Source organism: Saimiri boliviensis, chromosome 5 (genome assembly GCF_048565385.1).
Source record: "Saimiri boliviensis isolate mSaiBol1 chromosome 5, mSaiBol1.pri, whole genome shotgun sequence".
NCBI lineage: Eukaryota > Metazoa > Chordata > Mammalia > Primates > Cebidae > Saimiri > Saimiri boliviensis.
In genome coordinates this window covers 133,681,635-133,707,315 of record NC_133453.1, presented here as the reverse complement: position 1 = coordinate 133,707,315, position 25,681 = coordinate 133,681,635, and the positions used below count along the sequence as shown (strand labels likewise).

The 25,681-nt window shown below is 50.1% G+C and overlaps 2 protein-coding genes across 8 annotated transcripts in view; one reads left to right on the top strand and one right to left on the bottom strand.

Moving 5' to 3' along the window:
• The first annotated feature begins 360 nt into the window (after nucleotides 1-360).
• POLG (DNA polymerase gamma, catalytic subunit) lies at nucleotides 361-25,587 on the top strand. 3 transcript variants are annotated; one of them, XM_074400002.1, is made up of 24 exons: nucleotides 361-1,068; nucleotides 4,035-4,230; nucleotides 5,480-5,647; nucleotides 5,756-5,902; nucleotides 6,031-6,110; nucleotides 7,212-7,394; nucleotides 7,498-7,649; nucleotides 7,819-7,945; nucleotides 8,992-9,228; nucleotides 10,144-10,264; nucleotides 10,475-10,561; nucleotides 10,858-10,965; nucleotides 11,445-11,605; nucleotides 12,331-12,384; nucleotides 12,493-12,610; nucleotides 13,030-13,165; nucleotides 13,281-13,527; nucleotides 14,983-15,105; nucleotides 15,234-15,402; nucleotides 15,627-15,835; nucleotides 16,707-16,867; nucleotides 17,384-18,204; nucleotides 23,309-23,376; nucleotides 23,733-25,587. In XM_074400002.1, the coding sequence occupies exons 1-22, from the start codon at nucleotides 449-451 to the stop codon at nucleotides 17,458-17,460; spliced, it is 3,681 nt and encodes a 1,226-aa protein (XP_074256103.1). In that variant the 5' UTR covers nucleotides 361-448; the 3' UTR covers nucleotides 17,461-18,204; nucleotides 23,309-23,376; nucleotides 23,733-25,587. The 3 variants fall into 3 exon arrangements, with proteins under 3 accessions (XP_074256103.1, XP_039335804.1, XP_039335805.1); XM_039479870.2 differs by having other exon boundaries at nucleotides 17,384-23,376; XM_039479871.2 differs by lacking the exon at nucleotides 5,480-5,647 and having other exon boundaries at nucleotides 17,384-23,376.
• Nucleotides 17,167-25,681, bottom strand: part of FANCI (FA complementation group I) — a 96,016-nt gene continuing 87,501 nt past the window's right edge. For all 5 annotated transcript variants that reach the window (XM_074399999.1, XM_010349805.2, XM_074400001.1 and 2 more), the window contains 4 exons: nucleotides 21,182-21,253; nucleotides 19,663-19,758; nucleotides 19,002-19,109; nucleotides 17,167-17,811 (listed from right to left, as the gene is read on the bottom strand). In XM_074399999.1, the coding sequence (XP_074256100.1) occupies nucleotides 17,749-17,811; nucleotides 19,002-19,109; nucleotides 19,663-19,758; nucleotides 21,182-21,253 (339 nt within the window). In that variant the 3' untranslated portion in view covers nucleotides 17,167-17,748. The remainder of the gene's footprint in view (nucleotides 17,812-19,001; nucleotides 19,110-19,662; nucleotides 19,759-21,181; nucleotides 21,254-25,681) is intronic.

The window sequence follows — 25,681 nt, the reverse complement described above, 5'->3', positions numbered from 1 at the left end:
AGCTCCAGAGAGCCAGAAGCGGGTTCGAGCCCGCGTCACCCTTCTCCAGAGTCTAAGCCCTTACTCGATGCCCTTGGCTTCCCCACGTGGGTCACTGACGGAGCTGCGTTGACCCCTTTCCCCAGGCGGGGTATTGACGTTTCCCAAGTTTTAAGAGTCAACAACAGACAATGTCCCTGAAGCCCCTGGCGCAGGGCCGGGGACGCAGTAAAGGCTCAAGGAATATTGACTGTGAACACACCTGTTAGCTCAATGGAAAATAACGCTTTATATCCTCTGTCTCCTTTAGGATTTGGGGTGGAAGGCAGGCATGGTCGAGCCCATTTCACTGACTGGAGAGCGGAGACAGGACGTGTCTCTCTCCTCGTCTTCCAGCCAGTAAGAGCAGCCAAGCTGGAGCCCAAAGCCAGGTGTTCTGACTCCCAGCGGGGGGGTCCCTGCACCAACCATGAGTCGCCTGCTCTGGAGGAAGGTGGCCGCCGGCGCCACCGTCGGGCCAGGGCTAGCTCCAGTTCCGGGGCGTTGGGTCTCCAGCTCCGTCGTCGCGTCCGACCCCAGCGAGGGGCGGCGGCAGCAGCAGCCGCCGCAAGTGCCATCCTCGGAGGGCGGGCAGCTGCGGCACAACCCATTGCACATCCAGATGCTCTCGAGAGGGCTGCACGAGCAAATCTTCGGGCAAGGAGGGGAGATGCCCGGCGAGGCCGCGGTGCGCCGCAGCGTCGAGCACCTGCAGAAGCACGGGCTCTGGGGGCAGCCAGCCGCGCCCTTGCCCGACGTGGAGCTGCGCCTGCCTCCCCTCTACGGGGACAACCTGGACGAGCACTTCCGCCTCCTGGCCCAGAAGCAGAGCCTGCCCTACCTGGAGGCGGCCAACTCGCTGTTGCAGGCCCAGCTGCCCCCGCAGCCCCCGAGTTGGGCCTGGGCGGAGGGCTGGACCCGGTACGGCCCCGAGGGGGAGGCCGTACCCGTGGCCATCCCCGAGGAGCGGGCCCTGGTGTTCGACGTGGAGGTCTGCTTGGCAGAGGGAACTTGCCCCACATTGGCGGTGGCCATATCCCCCTCGGCCTGGTAAGTAGAGGCGTGGTTGGGGACATACGCAGGCATGGGGGCCCAGCTGAATAGTTCGTTTTGGTGAAACTTTACTGAGGTCCTGTATGTGCTGGGTGCTCAAGTAGGGACTGCCGGTGTGAATTAAACAGACTAGACCCCTGCTTCTCTGGGACTGACACACTTTCTGGTGGGAAGATCACAGGCAGTAAGCAGTTACCCAGATTCATGTCAGGCAGTAAAGGCCGTGTAGAGAATTACAAGAGCACTACATGAGACCCACAGAGGTCACTTAGGTCACCATGATTTGGTGCCTTTGCCCCTCCCCTGATAGCGTCATGAGAAGTTAGTGGAGATCTGAGTTGTCAGAGAGTCATTTGAACAGTGTTTCTGTTTGGGGAGCTATTGATTATTTTGAGCAGTAGAAAGCTCCTTTTCGTGGGACTGTCCCAGGCAGTATAGAACATTTAGCATCTCGAGCCTTTCCCATAAACGCCAGCCCAAGCCCCACCCCCAGTGTTTCCACATGCCCCTTGAGGTGGCTTCTGGTTGACCACCCCTAGCTGAGAAGCATTGCTTCCTTCCCCCAGCCTTCCAAGCAGGCATTTTGGTCCCAAACAAGTATATACAATCTCTCTTTTCTTTTTAAATAACTTTCTAAGTGCTACCCAAGTTTCTTTTTCAAACAATGATGGCAGTACTGTTTCTCCCCTTTTTTTATTCTTCATTCCAGGATTAAAATACTATTTACAACCTTAATGCTTTCAGGCATGGCCAGCAAAAAAAGTTGGCAGTTTCTTTATTCCTATTGGAAGCTACATCTTTGTAAAGAAAGCTGCGAAATGTTAAATATGCAGTTGAAAATGGTGAAAACATGGCTAAATAGATAAGGTAGGCATTAATGGCTGAAAAGAGCAAAACTGGATGATTCCACATTGATTGAGTTCCAGTTGCAATGAGAATCACACTATTTATGATGTGTAACTTGATGGTCAAAGTACAGGGGAATACCGGCCATCATTTGAAAAGATAAAGTAGGCTTTGGTGGCTGAAAGAAAATCAGGAAACCAGGGACAAGAAAGATGTGTTTTTGATCTGTTGGTCGTTTTTGGCCAAGTTACCTAAAGTCCCTTTTTCTCTTCCTCCTCCTCCCTTTCTCTCCTTTTACTCCCCTCTCCCTCTCTGTCTTTCCCTCTCTGCCCTCATTCTCATTCCATTCTTGCCAGTGGTACTTGGGGCTTTGCTTAGTTGGCCTGGGCTCATGCTGGGACCTTCCTCCTGGGAGTCTGGTGGGCGGGTGGGTGCCCCGTGGTGCCCTCGTAGCAGTCTACTTTGAACCTGGGCATGCCCCTACCCCTTAGGTGCATAGCATTAGGTCCTGGGGCAGCCTACAATTTCCAGTGGGAGGGAAAAGCCTTCGTCAGCTATGAGCCTCCCTCAGGGCAGTGTCCCAAAGGCTGTGGGTAAGGGCTTTGGCTATCAGCCTAGAGCAGGCATCCCCAAACTACGGCCCTTGGGGCCCCCTGAGGCCATTTATCCGGCCGCCCGCTGCACTTCAGGAAGGGGCACCTCTTTGATTGGTGGTTAGTGAGAGGAGCACAGTATGTGGCGGTCCTTCAACGGTCTGAGGGACAGTGAACTGGACCCCTGTGTAAAAAGTTTGGGGACGCCTGGCCTAGAGGGACATCTCTCTGGCCGTCAGTGTTTATGTAAGATTGACGGGAAAACTAGCATTAATGGCATGAATCCCTACTCATCTTAAATTTGGCTGCCTTCTTTTTAATCACAGATAAGCTTATAATAAATAAGATGGCTTCATGCACAGCTGCAGGGCCGCATCTTGACACCAGTGTGGCTTTTTAATGTAACTAAAGTCCCTGTGATCATCATGGCCTCAGCTATTTGGCATTCTTTAGCCTTTTCGTCTGTGGTGTTTTAAGGACTTTGACATGCTGAATTAAAAATTGGGAGTGGGTTTCTTTCAGTCCCTTGGCTTATTTTCACCATTTGGAATATGAGTTAGATTTTGCCAGGTTTAAAACTAGGAACCTCTTTTTGCTTTCTCTTTGAAAGAAGTTCGTTTTATATGTGTTGAATCTGCTGAGGCAGGTACTCCTCTTCCCTTCCATAAAAGTTGCCAGGGGCTCCTTTGCAGCTGTGTTGTCCACATGTGGCCTCATCACTCACTCTGATGCTGAGTGAGCCTTTACTGTTTAGAACAGTCTGTGGTTTGCAACAGGCATTTTCTTAGTGACCATTCCCCCATACCTAGCCTCATGGACCGAGCAAACTGCACCTTTTCCAGAATCGGTGTCGGCCCCCCAGCAGGCAGCACTCATCCCCATCCCCCGACCCCCACCCTGTCACATGTGCATACATTTTCTCACTCCAGCACTTTTCCCTGGTCTCTCACCGAGGGTAGTTGCTTCTCCAAGGTGTGTGATTTGCTTTTTGTCCCCCAGAATCTTTTCAGCCGTGGGATGATTCATCCTGTACATGTGTGCAGCATTTGTCATTTTTTTTTTTTTTTTGCCACTTCAATTAAAGTCTCCACCTTGGGTTCTGTTATTATGTCTCTCTCCTTTACTAGCGCTTTGAACAGTAGCTGGTTTATGCTTGTAGACACGAGGGGCTGAGCATGTTCATAAAACACTTCAGAGCCGGATGCAGACCCAGTGAACACTGGGCCTAGCAAACACCTCAGTGGCCCAGGCTATACCTGCCTGTAGGTTTTGTAGCCTACTAGTTCCTTTTTAATGTGTGGAAGTTTAAAGAAGCTCCTGTAGCTCTTGCTTGCCAGCACCCCCTTCCCCCTCCCTTGCCCAACATACCTGACCTGTAGCTGTTGGAGTTAGGAGCACCCTTTGGTCTCATTTGTGTCCCCAGCTGCCAGTATGTGACCTGGCATGTGGTGGTAGGTGTGCAGTGGGTGTTGTGGAAGTTGTAATGTCTCCATGGTGAACCTGCCTGCCTCTCGCCTCCCTCAGGTATTCCTGGTGCAGCCGGCGGCTGGTGGAAGAGCGTTACTCTTGGACCAGCCAGCTGTCGCCGGCTGACCTCATCCCCCTGGAGGTCCCTGCTGGTGCCAGCGGCCCCACCCAGAGAGACTGGCAGGAGAAGTTAGTGGTGGGGCACAATGTCTCCTTTGACCGAGCTCATGTCAGGGAGCAGTACCTGATCCAGGTAAGGTTCCTGGGGCCAGCTGAAGGTTCTGGCATGGGTTGCATGGGAGGGGCCAGGAGCCCTCGTCTCAGTGATTAGGGAAGGCTCTGTTTTCCTGGCAAGTGTCTCTGTTGCCTTTGCTTCAGCCACAAGGCCCGTCTGTTGACCAGCTGTGCCTCTGGTCTTTGTCTCGCTGTTTACGTCCCCAGGAAAGCCTGGTGTAGGATTTAAGTTGTCAGAAGGTAATAATGGCCTTTTTCTCTGGCATTTTAGAGCTTAGTGTGGGTCTTGAAGGTTCTGAGCTACAGCCTGGGCTCACCTGCCTTAGCCACTGATGACTAGTGTGAGCTCCTTAACATCTCTCAGCCTTAGCTTTCTAGACTGAAAGAATGAAACCTCATAGGATTAATAGGAGGGCTGGAATAATGCCTGCGTGTCAGACACGCAGCACTCTGCCTAGTGTATACTAGTAGAATTCTTTTTTCTTTCTTTTTTTTTTTTTTTTGAGACAAAGTCTCGCTCTTTCCTAGGCTGGAGTGCAGTGGTGTGATCTCGCCTCATTGCAACCTTTGTTTCCCAGGTTCAAGCAATTCTCCTGCCTCAGCCTCCTGAGTAGCTGGGGTTACAGGTGCCTGCGACCATGCCCGGCTAATTTTTGTATTTTTAGTAGAGGTGGGGTTTCACCATGCCAGCCAGGCTGGTCTCGAACTCCTGACCTCGTGATCCACCCACCTTGGCCTCCCATAGTGCTGGGATTACAAGCATGAACCCCCATACCTGGCTAGTCATGGCAATTCTTAATTTTATGAAAAGCGTTTTTTCGTTGTATCTTCACAACAGCCCTAGGAGACAGTCCAGGCAGGGGAGAACAACCTTATCCTATAGCTCAGATAGCCTTGTTGACAGGCCTGGGACCACAGAGCTCTTGAGTGGCAGGTTGGGGCCAGACCAGATAGCCCTGAAAGCTTTGTTTTGGCCACTCTGTCCCCAGGTTGCTCAGAGCTCTTGCTGGAAGCTGGGAAGGACTTGTACATTGGGATTGAACCAGGCCTGCATCTTAAAGGGTGGCTAGGATTTGGGAAGGCAGGCCCCTTACAGGTGGCAGGCAAGCATGCACAAGCATGAGGATTCTGTGTTTGTGCTGGAGGCTGTGTGCCGGGAGGGGAAGCTGTTTGAAGAGCTGAGGTAGGGCCGGAAGTCCAAACCTTTAGGGAGTGGTGGGCTGGTCCCACAGTTGCAGCCTCCCTCCTTTCCTCCTCCTCCTCCTCAGGGCTCCCGCATGCGCTTCCTGGACACCATGAGCATGCACATGGCCATCTCGGGGCTTAGCAGCTTCCAGCGCAGTCTGTGGATAGCAGCCAAGCAGGGCAAGCACAAGGCCCAGCGCCTCACAAAGCAAAACCAAAAGTCCCAGAGGAAAGCCAGAGGAGGTCCATTGGTGAGAGGACACTGTGGGTGGGCAGGAACACGGTGCTTGGGACCCCCTCAGCAGCCTGTCTGGCCTGAGGCCAAGCTGATCTGCCTGTCCCTTGCTCTGGTTCCCCAGATCTCATCCTGGGACTGGCTGAACATCAGCAGTGTCAACAGTCTGGCAGAGGTGCACAGCCTCTATGTAGGGGGGCCTCGCTTAGAAAAGGAGCCTCGAGAGCTGTTTGTGAAGGGCAGCATGAAGGACATTCGTGAGAACTTCCAGGTAATGGTGCTGGAGGGGGCTGGGGAGATGGGCTGTGGCACACCCCTAGCTGCCAGGCCTGATCCTGAGACCTGGTGGTGGTTCTGAGATGGCTGCCCACCTTGCATCTTCTTGTCACCTTGTGCCAGGACCTGATGCAGTACTGTGCCCAAGATGTGTGGGCCACCCATGAAGTTTTTCAGCAGCAGCTACCACTCTTCTTGGAGAGGTGAGGGGGAGCCCATGTGGGAATCTCTGGAAGTCAATGCGTTCCTGGTCCCGAGGCCCGCTGTAATCAGGTGGCATTGGTTCTTTCTGAGGTTGGGGACCTTAGCTTTTCTAGGCAGAAAGAATGGAGCCCTCTGTCCAGTGGTGTCCATCTGGACCCTGGGCTCTGGATTTCTACAGAGGCTCCGGGAGGCGGGCCATAGGGCTCTGCTGTGTTTCCTGTGCATGTCCTGGTTTACCACACACCTTCTGTGAAACAGATCCTGAGCCAAGGGTTTCACATACATTGTACTTATGTTCACTCATGAGTCTGTCTTCTGACGTGGCCCTTGTGTAGTTGAAAATTCAGGTGTATTTGTACCAAAGATATTGAAAGAAAAAAAAGGAAGGAAAATTTGGGTATAACTTTTGACTCCCCTAAAACTTAACTACTAATAGCTTACTGTTAGTTGGAAGCCTTAGTGATAACATAAACAATGAATACATATTTTGAACATTAAATGTATTGTATACTGTATTCTTAAGCCAGAAAGAAAGAAAACGTTTTAAGAAAATCACGAGAAGAAAATATGTTTACTATTCATTAGGTGGAAGTGGATCATCATAAAGGTCTCCATCCTTGTCTTCACGCTGTGTAGGCTGAGGAGGAGGGGGTTGGTCTTGCTGTCACTAACACAGAATATAAGTGTATAAACGAACTTGCATGATCCAGACCTGTGTTGTTCAAGGTCACCTGTGTTTTATTGCCCAAGTTGTGAGGTTTGTGTGTGATGTTTTTCATGTATGGGATGTGTAGCACAGTGCCTGGCACACAGTCCATGTGTTGCAGCCATCTTCACTTTCCCCATCTGTATTTCCCACATTACCCCTGAGGATGGGATGATACTGTTTCCATTTGATAGATGAAAGAACTGAGGCTCTGAGAGATGGGGTGACTTAGGGATGAGTGACAGTAGAGCTGGGATTTAATCCCTTGTCTGTTTGACTTTTGAGCTATGCCATGTTGGTGGCTGGGTTGAGGCTTGCCAGAGCAGCTCAGGGATTGGGACAAAATCTTGCCTCCTGTGGTCATTTATGGCAGCTCCTGGTGTTTGCCTCCAAGGTGTCCTCACCCAGTGACTCTGGCTGGCATGCTGGAGATGGGTGTCTCCTACTTGCCTGTCAACCAGAACTGGGAGCGTTACCTGGTGGAGGCACAGGGCACCTATGAGGAGCTCCAGCGGGAGATGAAGAAGTCATTGATGGACCTGGCCAATGATGCCTGCCAGCTGCTCTCAGGAGAGAGGTAGCCAGGCCTTAGGTGGGCAGGATCTAGGTAGGGGACTGGCAGGTGGGAGGCCTCGCCTTCGGCTCAGCCTTAGCCCTGCCCTAGTGGACTGGCTCTGTAGGTACAAAGAAGACCCCTGGCTCTGGGACCTGGAGTGGGACCTGCAAGAATTTAAGCAGAAGAAAGCTAGGAAGGTGAAGAAGGAGCCAGCCACAGTCAGCAAGCTGCCCATCGAGGGGCCTGGGGCCCCTGGTGATCCCATGGATCAGGAAGGTGGGGAGCATGGGCGGGAGGTAGGGCAGGGACGTTGTCTCTGGGAAGGTCCTGTGATTGAGGGGGTCCTTGGAAAGGGGTGCTCCAACCTTCTGGAGATGAGTGGTGGGGGCAGGTCTTACTGAGAGTTCCTGCTCCTGTTCCTGATTATCTTCCCTTATTCTCACAGACCTCGGCCCCCCCAGTGAGGAAGAGGAGTTTCAACAAGATGTTGCGGCCCGTGCCTGCTTGCAGAAGCTGGAGGGGACCACAGAGCTCCTACCCAAGCGGCCCCAGCACCTTCCTGGACACCCTGGGTGAGCCCTGCCCACCCCGGTAGTATATCTAGAGTCTAGCCTGTGCCATTCTCAGGACAGCCCTGATCTGGGTTCTGGCACAGAGGCAGCATGAACATGTGCACTTAGACCCACTGCCATTCATTCACACCATCTTTAGTCCTGTTCTCATTTGCTAACTCTGGACTGACTCACTGTAGCACAGTGTTCTGAGTACCTGCTGTGCACTGGCCGTGGCAGCCACTGGGTGTACAGATGGGAGCATGGCTCCTCCTCTCCTGTCCCGGGGCAGCCACTGGGTGTACAGACGAGAGCATGGCCCCTCCTCTTCAGTTCTGCAGCAGCCACTTGGTGTACAGATGGGAGCATGGCTCCTCCTCTCCAGTCCCACGGCAGCCACTGGGTGTACAGATGGTAGCATGGCCCCTCCTCTCCAGTGGCTCCTTCTTTCTTTCAGCCAGCGCAACTAGTATCCATAGAGTGAGCAGTGTTGAGGTAGTTCTGACTCTGCCTGGGGAAATAAGAAGGCTTCCTTGAGAAGTTGTCTCTTCCTTTGAGCCTCATAGGATGGCAGAGATGAGAAAAAGGGCAGCAGGGTGCCAGCTTTGCACTTGCCTGACCCTGAGAGCAAGTGTCCTCGGTGCCTTGCTAGCCTCAGCCTGGGCTTAGCCCTGGTGAACAGCCTGTACTAGAGAGCCCAGAAGAACTGGCGTTTCTCTAGAGGAGTGGGGAGGCCAGATCTGCTTGCTCCCTCCTCTGACCAGAGTTACCCCAGATGAAATGGAGCTTGGGAGGAGCCCTGTCCTGGGCCAGGGTGTGCTTCTGTGTCCTGGCTTCTGACTACTCCATTGGGACTGAGTGTCTTTCCTTTTGAAGTATTCTCCTAGAGGATTCCATGGGGGTCCTGGCTAAAGCATCCCAGAGGAGGGGATGGTGGCTTTAGGCTGTAGTCACTAGAAAGCCCCAGGACTTTGGAGGGTGGGTGGGGCACATCCTGGGAGAGAGAGCCTTACCCCCAGCAACTGCCCTTACCGTTGTAACACTACTGTCTTCCTGGTGGGACGTAGATGGTACCGGAAGCTCTGCCCCCGGCTAGATGACCCTGCATGGACCCCAGGCCCCAGCCTCCTCAGTCTGCAGATGCGGGTCACACCTAAACTCATGGCACTGACCTGGGATGGCTTCCCTTTGCACTACTCAGAGCGTCATGGCTGGGGCTACCTGGTACCTGGGAGGCGGGACAACCTGGCCAAGCTGCTGGCAGGCCCCACCCCAGAGTCTGCTGGGGTGGTCTGCCCCTACAGGTAAGGCTCGGGCCCAGGGCCAGAAGGGGCTGGAGTCTAGGGAGCCCTTCCCCTGGCTGGTTAGCTCAGGCTAATGGAAAGAATTTGGGTTTAGGAGTCTAGATTCAGAAGAAAACAAAAGAATCTGGGTTCAGATTTATTTCCAAGGCTCCCCTTACCCTTTGGGTCTCAGAGCCCTAGTAGGGAGTATGTTGAGACAATCAGAGTGAGGAGGACTAAATGCCCTACTCTTGGGCACAGCACAGCTGCCTTCACAGGAACATGCAGAGAGCTGTTGCAGATGGCAGGGAGATGGGCTTTTCAAAAAGTGTATATAATTTAAGTGAAAATTATGGGCCAAGCAGTGCTTCCCTCGTTTGTTCCCCAGGGAGCCCCATGACCTAGAATGGTTGTCCCCATGTTGTAGTTGACCAGGGCTCAGCTGACTTGTTCGAGATTGCAGACCCTGAGCTTTAAAAAGCAAGTGTTGGGGAGAAACTTAACAGGGGCCCAGAGTTAAGAGTCCTGGCTCTGCAGGGCGGCCTAAGTTCCTTGTGGAGCTGTCACACAAAAGGGGAGGGGACTGGCCTTGTTCCTTTGAGCGCAAGGGTGGGTGAGCTGGCAGGAGCCAGCTTGTAGCTGGGCCCTGGGTCCTGTCCTCCCAGCTGTGCTCTCAGAGCTGCTCGAGACAGCAGCTCTGTAGTGTAAGGGAAACTTGGATTTGAGTGAGACAAGCCTCAAACCCCAGCCTGCCGCCAGGTTGCTGACATTTTCAGTTTGTCAGTCCCTGTCTAAAAGCCAGGGGAAGTGCTGTCTGGTTCTGCCTCAGAGCTGATTCTGAGGACCAAACAAAGGGAACTGCGGAAGGTACCAGCAAGCTGCCAGGCTGAGTGGGCATCTAGTAATCAGAGGCTGCTGCTGCTATTCTCTGCCCAGAGCCATCGAGTCCCTGTACAGGAAGCACTGTCTCGAACAGGGGAAGCAGCAGCTAACACCCCAGGAGGCCGGCCTGGCTGAGGAGTTCCTGTTCACTGACAATAGTGCCATGTGGCAGACGGTGAGGGCAGGCTCTGAACCTGAGGTTTGGGGAGGGGAGGTCTCTGTACTCCATCTACCCAGGGAAGGGGCAGCCTTTTGGGTGGGAGGCTGGCACTGGTGGCTCACCCCTGACTTGCCTGGGTTGTCTGAGTGCCATGCAGGGAGGGGCTGGTGGATTGGGGCCTACCCAGTCTTATGCTTCACTCCCTTGGTCCTTGGGCCCATCCAGCTGGAAGAACTGGATTACTTAGAAGTGGAGGCTGAGGCCAAGATGGAGAATTTGCGAGCTGCAGTGCCCGATCAACCCCTAGCTCTGGTGAGCAGGGCACCTCCTTAGGGGTTCTCTGGGTGGGTTCTGGTGGCAAGGGCTTCCTCTTGCCTGCGTAGCTCTTCCCAGCCAGAGTTCCCTGGGTCTTGGGGGGCTGGAGATGCCACCATGCCCCTGGGAGGCCCCACACATGTTGGAGGCCAAGGAGACAGCCTGAGATCTCGTGGCCATCATGTCATTTCCCAGCTGATGAGTTTCAGGCCCTTTTCCCACCCGCTACCCCCTGGCCCTTGCTGAGTGCAGGTGCTGGAGCAGGGCCTGATCTAGGTGTATGGCCCCCACAGACTGCCCCTGGTGGCCCCAAGGACAGCCAGCCCACCTATCACCATGGCAACGGACCTTACAACGATGTGGATGTCCCTGGCTGTTGGTTTTTCAAACTGCCTCACAAGGTGTGTCATGGGTCATGGCCTGTCTCTTGGTGTCCACTGTGCTTAGGGCCCACAGCAGGCCTTCAGGTCACACACCTGACACTGTCTTTTTTGTGGGAATGACTAGTAGTGGGACAGAGTATGATTTTAGACACATACTGTCATCGCTCAGCTTTTGTTTTTCTAATGAAAGTCAGGTGGGAAGGGTGATGGTGGTGGAATTAAATGCTATGGGGTATGTCATATGTCTGGCACCACATCTGGTACATGATAGGTTCTGCTGACTGATTTATGAGGGATCCAGGTTTGCTCATGTCTGTGTCTTGGGGTTGGGGGGTGGGTGGGCGTGCGTGCGTGCGTGCGTGCATGATGCAATCAGGGATTTGCCTCAGGCTGCTGAGGTTCTGGGCTGTGTTGGGAGGAATACAGGTGCTCACGTTGGTTCCCCATCCAGGGGTCTGCCACCTGCCTCCAGCCCCTGCTTCCTTTGCTCTGTCCAGGATGGTAATAACTATAATGTGGGAAGCCCGTTTGCCAAGGACTTCCTGCCCAAGATGGAGGATGGCACCCTGCAGGCTGGCCCAGGAGGTGCCAGTGGGCCCCGTGCCCTGGAAATCAACAAAATGATTTCTTTCTGGAGGAACGCCCATAAACGTATCAGGTGGGCCACGCTGGGAAGAGTCCCGGGACTCCTTTCCCTCTCTTCCACCCAGGGATCCCTGGTTAACCCTGGATTCCCACAGAGGGCCAGCCTAGATACGGTCTAGAGGCCTGGCTACTTTTGGTCCTGTGCCATGGACCTCGGGCAAGTCTCCCTCCAGCCTCAGTTTCCTTGTTTATGTTAAAAAAAAAAAAAAAAAATCCTGCTGTCGGACCATGAGAGCCCTTGGTAGCTCCCAGAATCCCTTTGTGTAACTGCTGGAGCCATGGGATATGGCTGAGGACCATGGAGAGCTGGTGGTCTATAAGCCCTGTTGGGGCTGGGAGCTGGCTCTTGTAGTCTGGAATGGCAAATGTATTAATCTTGAAGGCCATTTCCAAGGCAGTTGTGGCCACTGGCACATACTCATGAACAGAGTGGGTGTTGGGATGGTGAAGTCTGCCCTGGGTGTAGGAAGAAGCAGTGGTGGAAGGGGCGCTTCATGGATCCCTCCAGAGAAGAGCAGCAGCTCACTTGGAGGCCTGGCCAGTTCCCAGATGGCTTATGCTCTTGATTGGTTTATCTGTCATCGGGCCTGAGGCCTGGGTTGAGCCTGAATCCAGTGAGTGAGGCTGGGTAATGGGTATAGCAGGTCTGGAGCGGGGCAGGTAAGGGATATGGTGGGATGGGGGGGTAGATTCTGCTCCCCGTGGCTGTGCTGAGCCTCCCCCTGTCTGTCCCCACAGTTCCCAGATGGTGGTGTGGCTGCCCAGGTCCGCTCTGCCCCGTGCTGTGATCAGGTATGGCCTGCTGAGTGGCTGCAGGGATAGGAGAACTGAGGTGGGGTGGTAGGTCCTAGGGCCAAAGCAACCTGCTAAGATCCATCTCCTTCCCCTGCATCCCACCAGGCACCCTGACTATGATGAGGAAGGCCTCTATGGGGCCATCCTGCCCCAAGTGGTGACTGCCGGCACCATCACTCGCCGGGCTGTGGAGCCCACGTGGCTCACTGCCAGCAATGCCCGGGTACGTGTCCTTCCTTCCCCAGGTCTGTGGAAACTGGGATCTGAGGGCCTTTCGGTATTTAGCGAGGAGCATGAAAAGGACCCTATGATCTGGGTCAGCCAGAACCCTAGTTCAGATCTGGCGTCATGACTCTTGTCCACTCCTTCGGTAAATGTGTTCTGGGCACCCTTCCTGGCCAGACGATGACAGGCACAATAGCTACAGCGATCTTAGACTTTAGATGGGACCTTGTATGTGAGGGTCCTGGCAGGGCGCTAGGCACAGAGCAGATTGTTTACTTGTCACCCCAGTTGCTGAGGGGCTGTCTGGCATTCTCTAAAGCCATCCATCCCCTCAGGAAGGCTCCAGCTCTGTCTCAGTCAACTCGGGCTCCAGGAATGGGGTAGGAGTCTCACTGGGGTATCTCCCTCTTCCCACAGCCTGACCGAGTAGGCAGTGAGTTGAAAGCCATGGTGCAGGCCCCACCTGGCTACGCCTTTGTGGGTGCCGATGTGGACTCCCAGGAGCTGTGGATTGCAGCTGTGCTTGGAGATGCTCACTTTGCCGGCATGCATGGTGAGCAGGAGCCGGGGTCGGGGCAGCCCAGCCCCTCAGGCAGCGTAACCACAGTTGTGATGGACACTGGGCAGATGTTCCTGAGCTTCCTTTCTTACTCTCGCATGTCTTGCAGGCTGCACAGCCTTTGGGTGGATGACACTGCAGGGCAGGAAGAGCAGGGGCACGGATCTGCACAGCAAGACGGCTACCACCGTGGGCATCAGCCGAGAGCACGCCAAAGTCTTCAACTATGGCCGCATCTATGGTGCCGGGCAGCCCTTTGCTGAGCGCTTACTAATGCAGTTCAACCACCGGCTCACACGGCAGGAGGCAGCTGAGAAGGCCCAGCAGATGTATGCTGTCACCAAGGGCCTCCGCCGGTGAGGGTCCCTCTCCTGTCCACTTTAACACTCAGAACCCAAGGCCTGCTTTACTGCTTTTTAGTACTCCATCTGATCTGTGTCCTGCCCATTGCTTCAACCCCCACCTAGCCCCTCTCCTTCCACACCTGTGTGACCTAGCCGCAGGATGATTTGTCCTGTTGTGATATGTGCTTGCTTTTTAGTCAGCCTTAAACAGATTTTCCTCATGGAGTAAAGCCATACTTTTGGTATACTGTCACCAGGTGGTAGCATTTTGACAATTCTGATAGTTCTGCATAAATAATAATGTAGGGGTTGCAAACTCAGATGCCTCCAGGGAACGAAAGCAAATGGAGTAGGCAGAAGACAGGAGTTGACAGGAGGGTGCTGTGGCAAATGAGCATGTAGGCTGCTGTTGATACAGGAGAAAGCATTACCAGGCCTCCAGGTTGCTCAGACTAGTTGGCAAATTGTTTCCTCTGATGGTACTGCATACTGTGTACTCAGGGCCTTAGCAGGCTTTCTGGTGGGTTCCAAAAGCATGAGGGAGGAGAGATGCAACTTCCTTACATATAATAAGTGTCCACATTGAATTAGCTGGCTAATTGTGGAAACTCACTTTCTTGTGAACAACTCAAGTTAAGTATGTGATAAATGATGTAGCGGTTGGTGACTGTAAATGCAGAAAAGGGCAGCTGAGCGTCCTCCAGAGTTGATGGTGCGATGCTGGGTAAGGCTTGTACCGTGAGCATGACTGTAAATGCAGGAAAGGGAACCGAGTATCATCCAGAGTGGATGAAGTGAGGTTGGGTAGGGCTCGTACTGTTGGCAGCCTGTGCTGGTGGAGGCGAGCAAGGTGGTGGGGCTTTAGTTGTGGACACCTTTGAAAGTGTCACAGGAGTTTGACTGTGGGTGCAGGTGGTAGAAGCCCTGGAACTCCTTTGTGCAAGTGATTGACGTGTCTCTGGAGCCTTGAAGAAGCAGCCTTGTGATGTCTGCAGGTTAGATGGAAGCTGGGAGTCTAGGGTCATGGCAGTTGAGAAGGGTAAGTTGGGCCTGGCTACTGTGTTTTCTGCTTCTGCGAATGCCCCCTTCCCTTCAGGGAGTAGCCTGTTCTTGCCCCGTCTCCCCAAATCTGGAGTGACGGCCCTTGCTGCCTTCTGAATAAAAGGCTGGTGTTGGGCATTGGGCAATGCAGTGTCGGGAAACAGGACCATAGGAATGGTGGCCTCGTGTGCTGGAAACTTTGTCCTTTATTGGGCTCCTGTCTGGGTTGTATCTCCTCCTAGCGGACCCTAGGCAAGACACTTAGCCTCTCTGAGCCTGTTTCTTGCTCTGAAGACAAGCCTTAAGGGGACTGGCTTGATGCCAGTGTTTTTGAAAACTGAGTGATAGGTGAACACTCCTCATCAAGGCAGTAGTGTGGCACAGGAAACACTCCCGTGGGAATGACAGTGTTAACACTTCCCCCAGGTATCGGCTGTCAGAGGAGGGTGAGTGGCTGGTGAGGGAGCTACACCTCCCAGTGGACAGGACTGAGGGTGGCTGGATTTCGCTGCAGGATCTGCGCAAGGTCCAGAGAGAAACTTCAAGGAAGTAAGAACCTTCGTGTTAAGGATGGAGGGAGGGGAGGGGTCTGGGCTTGCCCCAGAATAGCTTAGATGCTTTTTTAGCACTGAGATGCTAAAAGACAAACTCTCCCCTCTCTGTTTCTGGTCCCTTAGGTCACATTGGAAGAAGTGGGAGTTGGTTGCTGAACGGGCTTGGATGGGGGGCACAGAGTCAGAGATGTTCAATAAGCTTGAGAGCATCGCTACATCTGACATACCACGCACCCCGGTTCTGGGCTGCCGCATCAGCCGAGCCCTGGAGCCCTCGGCTGTCCAGGGAGAGGTATCTTGCTACCTTTGGAGCATGGGTGGGTGGGTGGACCAGGGAGAGGAGGGGAGAGCTCCCTGTGGACCTTACCAGGGTTTGTCAGTAGGGCCGGAGTGAAGCTTCTCTTGGGGCTTCTACCCTAGAATTAGGTTAGGTATGAGCCTTACCCAACCTTCTAACTCTAGGGTAGCTGGTATGTAGCAGAGTCCCTCTCACCTCTGCTCCCCTTCTCTCTGCAGTTTATGACCAGCCGTGTGAATTGGGTGGTGCAGAGCTCTGCTGTTGACTACTTACACCTCATGCTTGTGGCCATGAAGTGGCTGTTTGAGGAGTTTGCCATAGACGGGCGCTTCTGCATCAGCATCCATGACGAGGTTCGCTACCTGGTGCGGGAGGAGGACCGCTACCGTGCTGCCTTGGCCCTGCAGATCACCAACCTCTTGACCAGGTAAGCGGGGCCTGTGGCCTCTCTGGCCTGGCCATGTGCTCCGGGTGAGAGCTCCTTGGGCCAGACTGGGTAGTTTTGAGTTTTCATCCCCCTTTTAAAAGCTTAGAGAAGTCCTAAAAAAAAGAGTTGTCTCAATTTTTAAAAAAAGATTTATTGGGTTTGAAAATGTCAAATACCAAGACTGATCACTGAGGAAGAGTGAGGTTAGGGAAATTGTTCCAGTGGGTGGTATTCACACTTTTCTGTTTTGAAAATCAAATGACAGAAGAAGCCTTTTCTTGTTTCACAGGGAATTGAGATGTTTTTCTCTCGCCCATAAATGTTTTAAGTGCCAAAAGTTTATTATTTGACTGCTAACAGAAAACATTATTCACGGAGACACTCGAATGTGATTTTTAAAGTATCTTTTATATATTGAGTTGTATTTTCTTATAGTAAAATTCCTAGTTCATATGGATGAATTAAATGCTATTACCGTTCCATGTTGATCTACCACTCAGAACCAGTTTGGGAACCATGATCTATCCTGATTAATGGGTAAATAACAGATGTTTATGATACTCAACATTGTTCCCATTGTCCTCTTCATCATCTCTGGGGGGATTATGCTTAACAAATCTAAAAGTGCTCATTTATGCTTTAAACTCTGGCCCAATAATTGGAAGTGATTTCTTAGGTCAAAATGGGGGAAAAAGTGTGTGTGGTGGAGTTCATAATTGCATTTTAGTATCTCAGTGGGGGGTTAGGCTGCTGGATGGAAGACAGTGCTGGCCCTTCACTTTCTCGACTTAGCTAAGTGAACAGATGGGGTATGGGGTCGGTGCTCCAGGAGGAGGGGCATGACTGTGAGAGGAGATTGGGTCTCTTTCAGGTGCATGTTTGCCTACAAGCTGGGTCTGAATGACTTGCCCCAGTCAGTCGCCTTTTTCAGTGCAGTCGATATTGACCGGTGCCTCAGGAAGGAAGTGACCATGGATTGTAAAACCCCTTCCAACCCAACTGGGATGGAAAGGAGATACGGGATTCCCCAGGGTGAGCACAACATACTTGTTCCTCATTACACATAGTATCTGAGGTGGACTAGAAAGTGGGTCTTGGAGGACAGGACTCTTGGGGGCCCCAGGGAATCACTCTTGACTCATGCTATATTCTAGGCTAATTGCAGTTTCTAAGGTGCCCTGTATCCAGAGTGAGTGTGACATGTTTCAAAAATGCAGACAGCAGGGCTTCAAATACTCCACCTGTACCTGTCCCCCACTTCAGCCACACCAGAAATATAGAGTGCATTCTTAGGTGACAGAAAACAAACTCTCCTTTAACTACCAAACAAGTAAATCAGAAAGTTTTTTTTATATTTAAAATGTATCTCAGACAGACTTACTTTATATACAAGGAAAACAGACCGTCTTAACATGTAACATTACCATTTGTTGCACTGCTCTCAACCTTTCTCTCCTTTCTGACCTTAACATTAAACTCCGCTGCTCACTTCTGATCTCTGTTACAGTTCTAGAGGTGGCATCCTAACCAATTTGCACTATCTTTCAGGTGAAGCGCTGGATATTTACCAGATAATTGAACTCACCAAAGGCTCCTTGGAGAAACGAAGCCAGCCTGGACCATAGCTCTGCCTGAAGGCTGTATTTGCTCCCATGGAGCTTCATCAGGCAGCTCAGGCTAGCAAACTCAGGCTTTCAGCTGTGCTTTTCGCAGAAGGGCTTGCCTAAGGCCAGCCATTTTTCAGTAGCAGGACCTGCCAAGAAGATTCCTTCTAATGGAAGGTGCAGTTGAATTCAGTGGGTTCAGAACCAAGATGCCAACATCGGTATGGGCTATAGGACGAGGGGCATTGTTGCTTGTTGGGGAAGAATGAAGCAAAAGCCCCAAAGTTCACATTAACTCAGGCATTTCAATTATTTTTTCCTTCTCTTCTTGGCTGGTTCTTTGTTCTGTTCCCTATGCTCTGATGCAGCGCCCTAGAAGGGGAAAGAAGTAATGCTCTCATGTGATCAACCTGCTCCAAGGCAGTAGAAATAAAAAGAAAAAACAAACACCTCTTTATCTTCTCATCAAAGCCTGTGTTAGTCATGCTTTCCCCTCTTTCCCACTCACAGGAGGTAATTTTATGTTGAAGAGGAGGGAGTCCTCCAAAGTGTAGAGTAAGGCAGTGCCAACTCCCCCTGTTAGGACTTTTGTTATACTGAGGAGAGTCATGGGACGGAATGACAAAGCCATTGGCATCAAAATGGCCACTTGACTCTCCTGAGTGCTGCTGCCAAGTGGGTAAAGGAGTGGATGGGAGCCTGGAGTGTGATCATCTGAAGAAGGCATGTTCCAAATCCTTGAGAAGCCAGAAATCCAAGGCACTTGTACGTAAACTTCCAATTCAGAAATGGGAGTGGGTCACTGATTTGCTATTTATTAGACAAACCTCAGATGAAAACTGTAGGTGCTAGAAATAGGGAAACCTTGGGCTTTGTTTTGAAGATGTTGCATGGATGAGGGTGTGGTACTGCAGGAGTAAAGGGAGAGGAACAAACTGCAGGGGAAAAGGATAAGCAACTGGCATGAATTGAAGGAGCCTTAACCCGGACTAATGAGTGGCCGGCCTTTGAATGAGAGCATGACATGAGAAGTAAACTAGTTTCTCGGTCAGGGTGCTACAGCTGCTCATCATCCAGTAGTTGAAAACAGGTGTCCCCAAACTACGGCCCTCGGGCCCCATACAGCCCCCGGAGGCCATTTATCCGGCCCCCCTCTGCACTTCAGGAAGGGGCACCTCTTTCGTTGGTGGTCAGTGAGAGGAGCACAGTATGTGGCGGCCCTCCAACAGTCTGAGGGACAGTGAACTGGCCCCCTGTGTAAAAAGTTTGGGGATGCCTGGTTTAAAAGAACTGAAGAGGACCCACAGCAGGACACTGTTTTTTTACCACCCACTTCCAGAAGTGTTGACCAAAAATGAATCAGGGCAACTTCATAGGATTTGGTGTGGTCCAAAGTTTACAACCCTCTGAGAGTCCTTGGCTCTCATCTTTGCCTGATCACCCTTTAGCCCGTTTCCAGTCTGTTGCCCTTCCACTAATCTGTGACTGCTTCAAGATAGGCTGCTAACCAGCTAGCAGAGTGGCTGGGATTTGCTGGGCTCCAGACAGAAACCAGCACTGACCTCTTCGTTTTCGTCTTCACCTTCCTCTCGAAGAACCATGTCTAGGATGTTTCCTTTGATCTTGAAGTCTCGTGAGGTGCTGAGCTTCATGTGCTGCATCAGGTTCACCTGTGACGGGATTGTGAACATGGGAGCATCTCCCTACTCATAGGTCCTGCCAGGACAGCTGAAGCCATTTTCAGTGCACCTGACCAGCCTTTCAGTTTCTACCTAAAGCAAGCACACACGCACTTCCTTCTGTATGCTGGGTTTCAGGCCATCAGATCCGCAATAGCAAAGAGGCTGAGTGTGGTGGTTCATGCCTATAATCCCAGCACTTTGGAAGGCAGAGGCAGAAGGATCACTTGAGGCAGCCTGCCAACATAGTGAGACCTTGTCTCTACAAAAAAAAAAATATATATATATATATATATAATTAGTGGGGTGTGGTGACATATGACTGTAGTACCAACTATTACGGAGGCTGAGGCAGGAGGCTTGAACCTGCACTCCAGCCTGGGAGACAGAATTAGACACTGTCTCCAAAAAACGGGGGGACGGGGGGGGGGGTGGATGGCAAATGGACCAGTCTTTTTTCCTCCACTGCAGTTGTGCTCCTTTAGTTTGCCAGATCCCCTGTCAAGGTAAATGGAAATGGTGGCACATAATAGAGAATGTTTACCTTGGACTTCTTAGAAAGGTGGATGAGAAATTTTTCATACTGTTCAATGGCGAAGATGAGATTAGGGATTGGCTTGGTTTCCCGAAGAACTCTGGCCTAAGGGCAAAGAATGTGAAGAAGACTTGTATTTCAGGTTGAAACCGATTTTTGAAGTTTTCCTCTTAAGCTGTCACTTCCAAAACTGGTATGGCTTTGGGGGAAACTAGTGTGTCTCCCAATCATATGCAGTTTTACTTATATACTAGTAATTAAAAATTTTTGGCAGTTCAATCTCAAAGGACCCAAATGCCAGTAGAGACAATTGCAGTGATCCTTTCCATTTATAATCCCATTGTTTGTTACCTAGAGACTGGCTGAGGAGGGCAGGATCATTTGCAGAAATTTAGTTGCTTTTCTGACCTGATTATTCTTATGCCTATTCTCACCCTAGTTGTATTTCCTTGTTCTGGTCTGCATATGAATGTTCACTGCTGGGATTATATATCTTTCCCCTAATTTGAGTTATAATTTGTAGATCCTTCTACATTTATTTGTATTTTTTTTTAATCCATGAGGACACTACATATTTTTTAACATTATCTTGGAGATAATTCCAGATAGCTGAACATTTAGATGTTTATTTTTTGCGTGTCTGTATAACTCTCTCCAGTATAGACTATAACCTATTTATCCAGTCCTCTATTAATGGGTATCTTTGTTTGTAATATTTCACTTTTATAAGCAATGTTGTGAGGACCATCCTGTACACAGGCCCGTACATCCTAAAAGTGAAATTGTTACATCAGAATGTGTTAATCTCCTGGGATTCATTAGTTGTTGCTAAGCCCCCAGAGAGGCTGTGCTCATTTTCAACTTGGCCAGCAATGTGCTAAGTGCCTACTTTCCTGGACCCTGGCTGACTCTCAGAGATCTCTGAGAGAGCACATTATGCATTCACCAACTTTACCTAAAAATATTTTCCCCCAATAGTATCGTAAGTTATTTTACTTTAACCTAAAAATAATTTCTCCCAATGGAGTATCTTGTTATTGTACTATTTTTATTTCAACCCCAGATTTTCTGATGCTTCCTGAATAAAACATCTTTTTGGTTCAGAGGAAAAATAAGATGTTCCATCTGATCATAAAATCCCTGAGTTGAGGAGCCATGTATATCATACACACACACCATGTAACACACACAACACATACTTTGGTAACAGCTCTATAGAGCTATAACTCATAGGCCACACAATTCACACACAATGTACATTTTTTTTCAGTATTTTCAGAGTTGTGCAACCGTCACCACAATCATTTTCATCACCCGCAAAAGAAATTCCATACCCTTTTTAGCTGTCACTCCCATCTCCCAACCCACCTAGCTCTATGCTACCACTAATCTAGTTGGCCTTAGATTGACTTAATCTGGACACTTCATGAAAACAGAATCACACAATGTGGTCTTTTTGTCACTGGCTTCTTAATGTTTTCAAGGTTCACCAATAAGCATGTTTTAATGGTCCACGTCGGCAGCTTACCATGGCTGTGGCTACGGCAGCAGTTTTCTCCTTTTTCTCTCCCGTATAGTTCAGGTTTTTACTCTTCTTGTTCTAAAGAAACAAACACATTGTCTTGATTTTTCTGTAGAGCTAGCATGCTTGTGGTAATTTTTTTTTTTTTTTGAGACCATCTTGCTCGGTCATCCAGGCTGGAGTACCGTGGTGCAATGTCGGCTCACTGCAACCCCCACCTCGAGTTAAGCGATTCTTGTGCTTCAGCCTCCCAAGTAGCTGGGACTACAGGCACGTACCACCACACCCAGTTAATTTTTGTATTTTTATTAGAGATGGGTTTTGCCATGTTGGCTGGGCTGGTCTCAAACTCCTGACCTTAGGTGATCTGCCCGCCTCAGCCTCCCAAAGTACTGGGATTGCAGGCATGAGCCACCGTGCCCGGCTGTTAGTGGCATTTTCTAGGAAGGTAATTACACAGGGCTTGAGGACCAAGTCTGGGGTAAACAGGATTATCTGTGCAACAGGTGTTAGAAGATGCGGAAAAAATGTGATGCTCTGTAATCCTCAGTTTTCAATTGCTGGGAGGTTTATAATCTGTTCTTAGAGCTGGCACATGGAAGTTGAAGGCAGGACAGTTACTGCACTGGGTCAGCCAAGGGGCTGGTGAGGTACTGAAGAATGGTTAACATGGCGACTAAAGGTGGTAGCAGGAATAGGCATATCTATTTCTATTTTAGCCAGTAGGCTAAATGGATTCCATAAAGGAGAGGAAGTTGAGGAGGCTGCTGCAGGGCCCTGCAGTCTTCCCACATACAGGCAATCACCAGATAGATTCTATTTTCCTTAGTCAGCAAAGCCAAAACCAGATACATTTGATGTGCTATGGGTTATCATGCTCAAGAAAGGTTTAAAGGGTCACAGGCACACTTTCCCATGTTGTAAATTACTGGGTAATATAAAGAAAGGAACCAAGAGGCATAGGATTCTGATAAGGCAAAAGAAGCTCGAGATCTGAGTCAAGATTGAGACGGGAGAGAAAAACCACCCAAATGTAAGGTACAGAAATGTAGGAAGCTTTTACCGCAAAGGGAGTGCTAAACCTCAGGGAAGGAACATACCTTATTCCACGAGGACAAGAGAATAAAGAAACAGACCCGAAAATACAGAGAAGCTCTGCCAGTGGAGCCATGAGAGAAACAGGAGGCTGTTCCACATGCCACGTTCTGGACAATAAGGAACTGGAGACATTCCAGAGGGGCTGGAAGGCAGGGCAGAGGATGGTAGAGGGTGAAGCCCCATTAAGTGGGAGGCAAGGAGGCAGTCAGGTCGACCTCACTGACCAAGCGGGAAGTGAACCATCTTCCTGGAGGTTGTAGCAAAGATGGGATCCTGTTGAACAGCTTAGATCAACCCTGTTCCCCGCCCATTCCAATGGATCCAGGCAGGACAAAATGAGAGCTGGAAGAGAAGCATCTTTTAAAGGTACACAGTTCTGGGCAGGATGCTAAGAGCTGGAGCAATGGTTTTCATTGCCTTCTTCCCACTGAGATCTAAGGAGGTGAGGAAATGAAGAGGCGGCTACAAGAGAGGAAAAGCTCAAGGAGAGATGTGGAAAATGCAATCCCCATTTCTAGATAAGAGCTGAAATTAAAGGAACCATGCATGGGCTCTTGCCTAGAGGCACTCATTAAGTATATTTCACAAAAACAGAAAAGTGTAAAATGTTTGCCTGCAGATCAGCTGACTTGTCAGTAAGGCTTTACATGGAATATGGATGGAGGAGGAGGAAAATGCCCAGGGAAGAAATGAAACTGATTACTGTGTAATGGGGGAAAAAGAATAGCGGTCCAGGAGGTAGCAGTGATTCCCAGGAGAAAATGCTTGAGAATGGGGTCAGAAACACGAAAACCCCCAACCCTCCAACATTTTACATGTCAACAGGTATCAGGTCCGACTCTAGAGCAATGGTTGGCTGACTACAGCCCATGGTATAAAAAGCCACCGCCTGTTTTTGACAATAAAATTTCATTGGAAAATAGCCATGCTCACTTATTTGTATATTGTCTGTGGCTGGTTTTATATTGTGATAGTAGAGCTGAGTAGGTGTGACAGAGACTTTATGATCCATATTTACTATTTGGCCCTTTACAGAAAGTGTCAATTCCTGTGATCGAGTCAAACTAGCTGGGTTCAACTCTCAGATCTGCCTCTTCCTCACGGTGAGTTCTTGGGCATTCTGATTACCCTTTCTCATCGTGCTTATAGGAGTAACTACTAATCACAACCTCTAGCCGGGGTGAATGAGATGATGTATGACAAGAGCTTAGCACACCAGGTAGAGGTTCTCTAAGCATTACCTGTTTAATAAAATGATTAGATAATGTGACTCTTGAATCATAACAAGGGTAGTAAATAGGATCTAACAGCAGTATTTCCCAAACTCTACTCTATGGAACATTATTCTGCCAAATAGAAACATTGGTTATTTTTTTAAAATGTTCTTGAATAGGTCTGAAAACTACTAATGAACATACTGTTGGAACTCTCAGCACTGCTTTTATTTTTCTTGAGACAGGATCTCACTCTGTTACGCTGGAGTATAGTGGCATGATCATGGCTCACCGCAGCCTCCAAGTACTGGGCTCAAGTGATCTTCCTGCCTCAGCCCCCCAAGAAGCTGGGACTATAGGCACATGCCTGGCTAAATTTTAAAGGCTTTGTGGAGATTCGGGGGCGGGGGGTCTATGTTGCTCAGTCTGGTCTTGAACTCCTGGCCTCAAGTGATCTTCTTACCTCAGCCACCATGGCTGGTCTCAGCACCTTTAATATGCAAATGGACGCCATGAATCTCTAAGATGAGAAACACAGTATGAGCATTTCTCACTGAATTCCTTTTTCTGAGGACTGTCTCAGTCTACACAGGATACTCTGTGGAATGTGGCTTTATAGGTATCATTAAGACTTGGAGATGAGGAAACTCAAAGCCCCAATACGGGAGTGGAGAGGTATATCTCCTATTACAGACAACAGATTTGTTGGATGAATGGCACCTACATGAAAATTTACAAGCACGAGGTTTGAGAAAGCATTCCTGCAAGCATCTGGGTGAGATGAGAGGAGAGGACCAGAAGTAAAAGCTTTATGACAGCTGGCTACTGGCTGGATACAGAAAATGGATGATGTATTCCTGGCACAGATCACAAAACTGATACAAAGGCAAGGTGACAGACAGCCTCAACTATCAGCCCATTATTAAGAACTCCTTCAGCTAAATCCAGATGACAGCCTACTTGATTGCAGATTCTTTTTTTTTTTTTGAGATTGAGTTTCACTCTTGTTGCCCAGGCTGGAGTGCAATGGTGAGATCTTGCCTCAGTGCAACCTCCACCCTCTGGGTTCAAGAGATTCTCCTGCCTCGGCCTCCTGAGTAGCTGAGATTACAGGCATGTGCCACCATGCCCTGCTAATTTTTTGTATTTTTAGTAGAGATGGAGTTTCACCATGTTGGCCAGGCTGGTCTTGAACTCCAGACCTCAGATGATCCACCCGCCTGGGCCTCCCAAAATGCTGAGATTACAGGCATGAGCCACTGTGTCCAGCGGATCACCGATTCTTAAAGGGAGGGGAAGAGGCACCCTGAATACACACAATGAGGCAAGTTACCAGTTGAATGACATTGTGCCTGTAGGTGATGCAGAGGCAGAAAACAAGTGAGGCGTCACTGTCAAAGTGACCACAATCAGTGACTTTAATAATTGGTTCTAGAATCTTGGCTGAGATTGACACTTCAAGGACCCATTCTCTTTGATTCTTCAAAGATCAGTCACGGCCCTGTGATACATTTACTGCATGACTAAGTGGCCTGACGCGAAAGCACATCTCTCGATTCTTCCTCTTTCCGACGAGGGGTGATTTTGTCCCTTAAGGACAAGTGGAAGTTTCTGGAGACATTCTTTGGCTGTTACAACTAGGGCGCTGCTATTGGCATCTGGTAGGTGGAGGCCAGAGATGCTGCTCCACATCCCCAAATGCACAGAACAGGCTCCACAACATAGAATTATCCAGCCCAACATGCCAATAGTGGGGAGGTTAAAAAACTCTGTTTTAAGCAAACAATAAAGGAGACTCCAGTACCGCAGGAATCTGATGGTATTCGGGGCCAGATGACACTTAGAAAGCCCCGGAGGCGCCCTCACACTGACTGCTGTCTCGTTACAGCCCTCTCCATGAGCTTGCTGCTGCTCTGCTCATACTCCCAGAGGACATCTCATGGCATGGACTTTCACTTACCCAGAAATAACCATGGTGAAACCCCTTGAGCCCCAGCATGCCTGTTCCTTCCTTGCTCTGAATGCAAACACATATGCTTCCTTTCTCCAAATTAAATGAAACTGGTTTCTTTACATGAATAAAGATCTCCTTGATGCAAAGCCCTCAAGCCTTGGCTTAGTCTCTGATGGGTGCCTCTGGCTTGTGGCAAGCAAAAACGAAAGTTTATATACACTCAGTTCAGGTGATCAATAG

What these genes read in the sequence shown, in the direction of transcription:
- POLG (XM_074400002.1), top strand. Translation starts at nt 449, where the DNA reads ATGAGTCGCCTGCTCTGGAGGAAGGTGGCCGCCGGCGCCACCGTCGGG. An exon ending in CCTCGGCTGTCCAGGGAGAG is followed by an intron (nt 15,403 to 15,626) that starts GTATCTTGCTAC and finishes TTCTCTCTGCAG; the next exon opens with TTTATGACCAGCCGTGTGAA. An exon ending in ATCACCAACCTCTTGACCAG is followed by an intron (nt 15,836 to 16,706) that starts GTAAGCGGGGCC and finishes GGTCTCTTTCAG; the next exon opens with GTGCATGTTTGCCTACAAGC.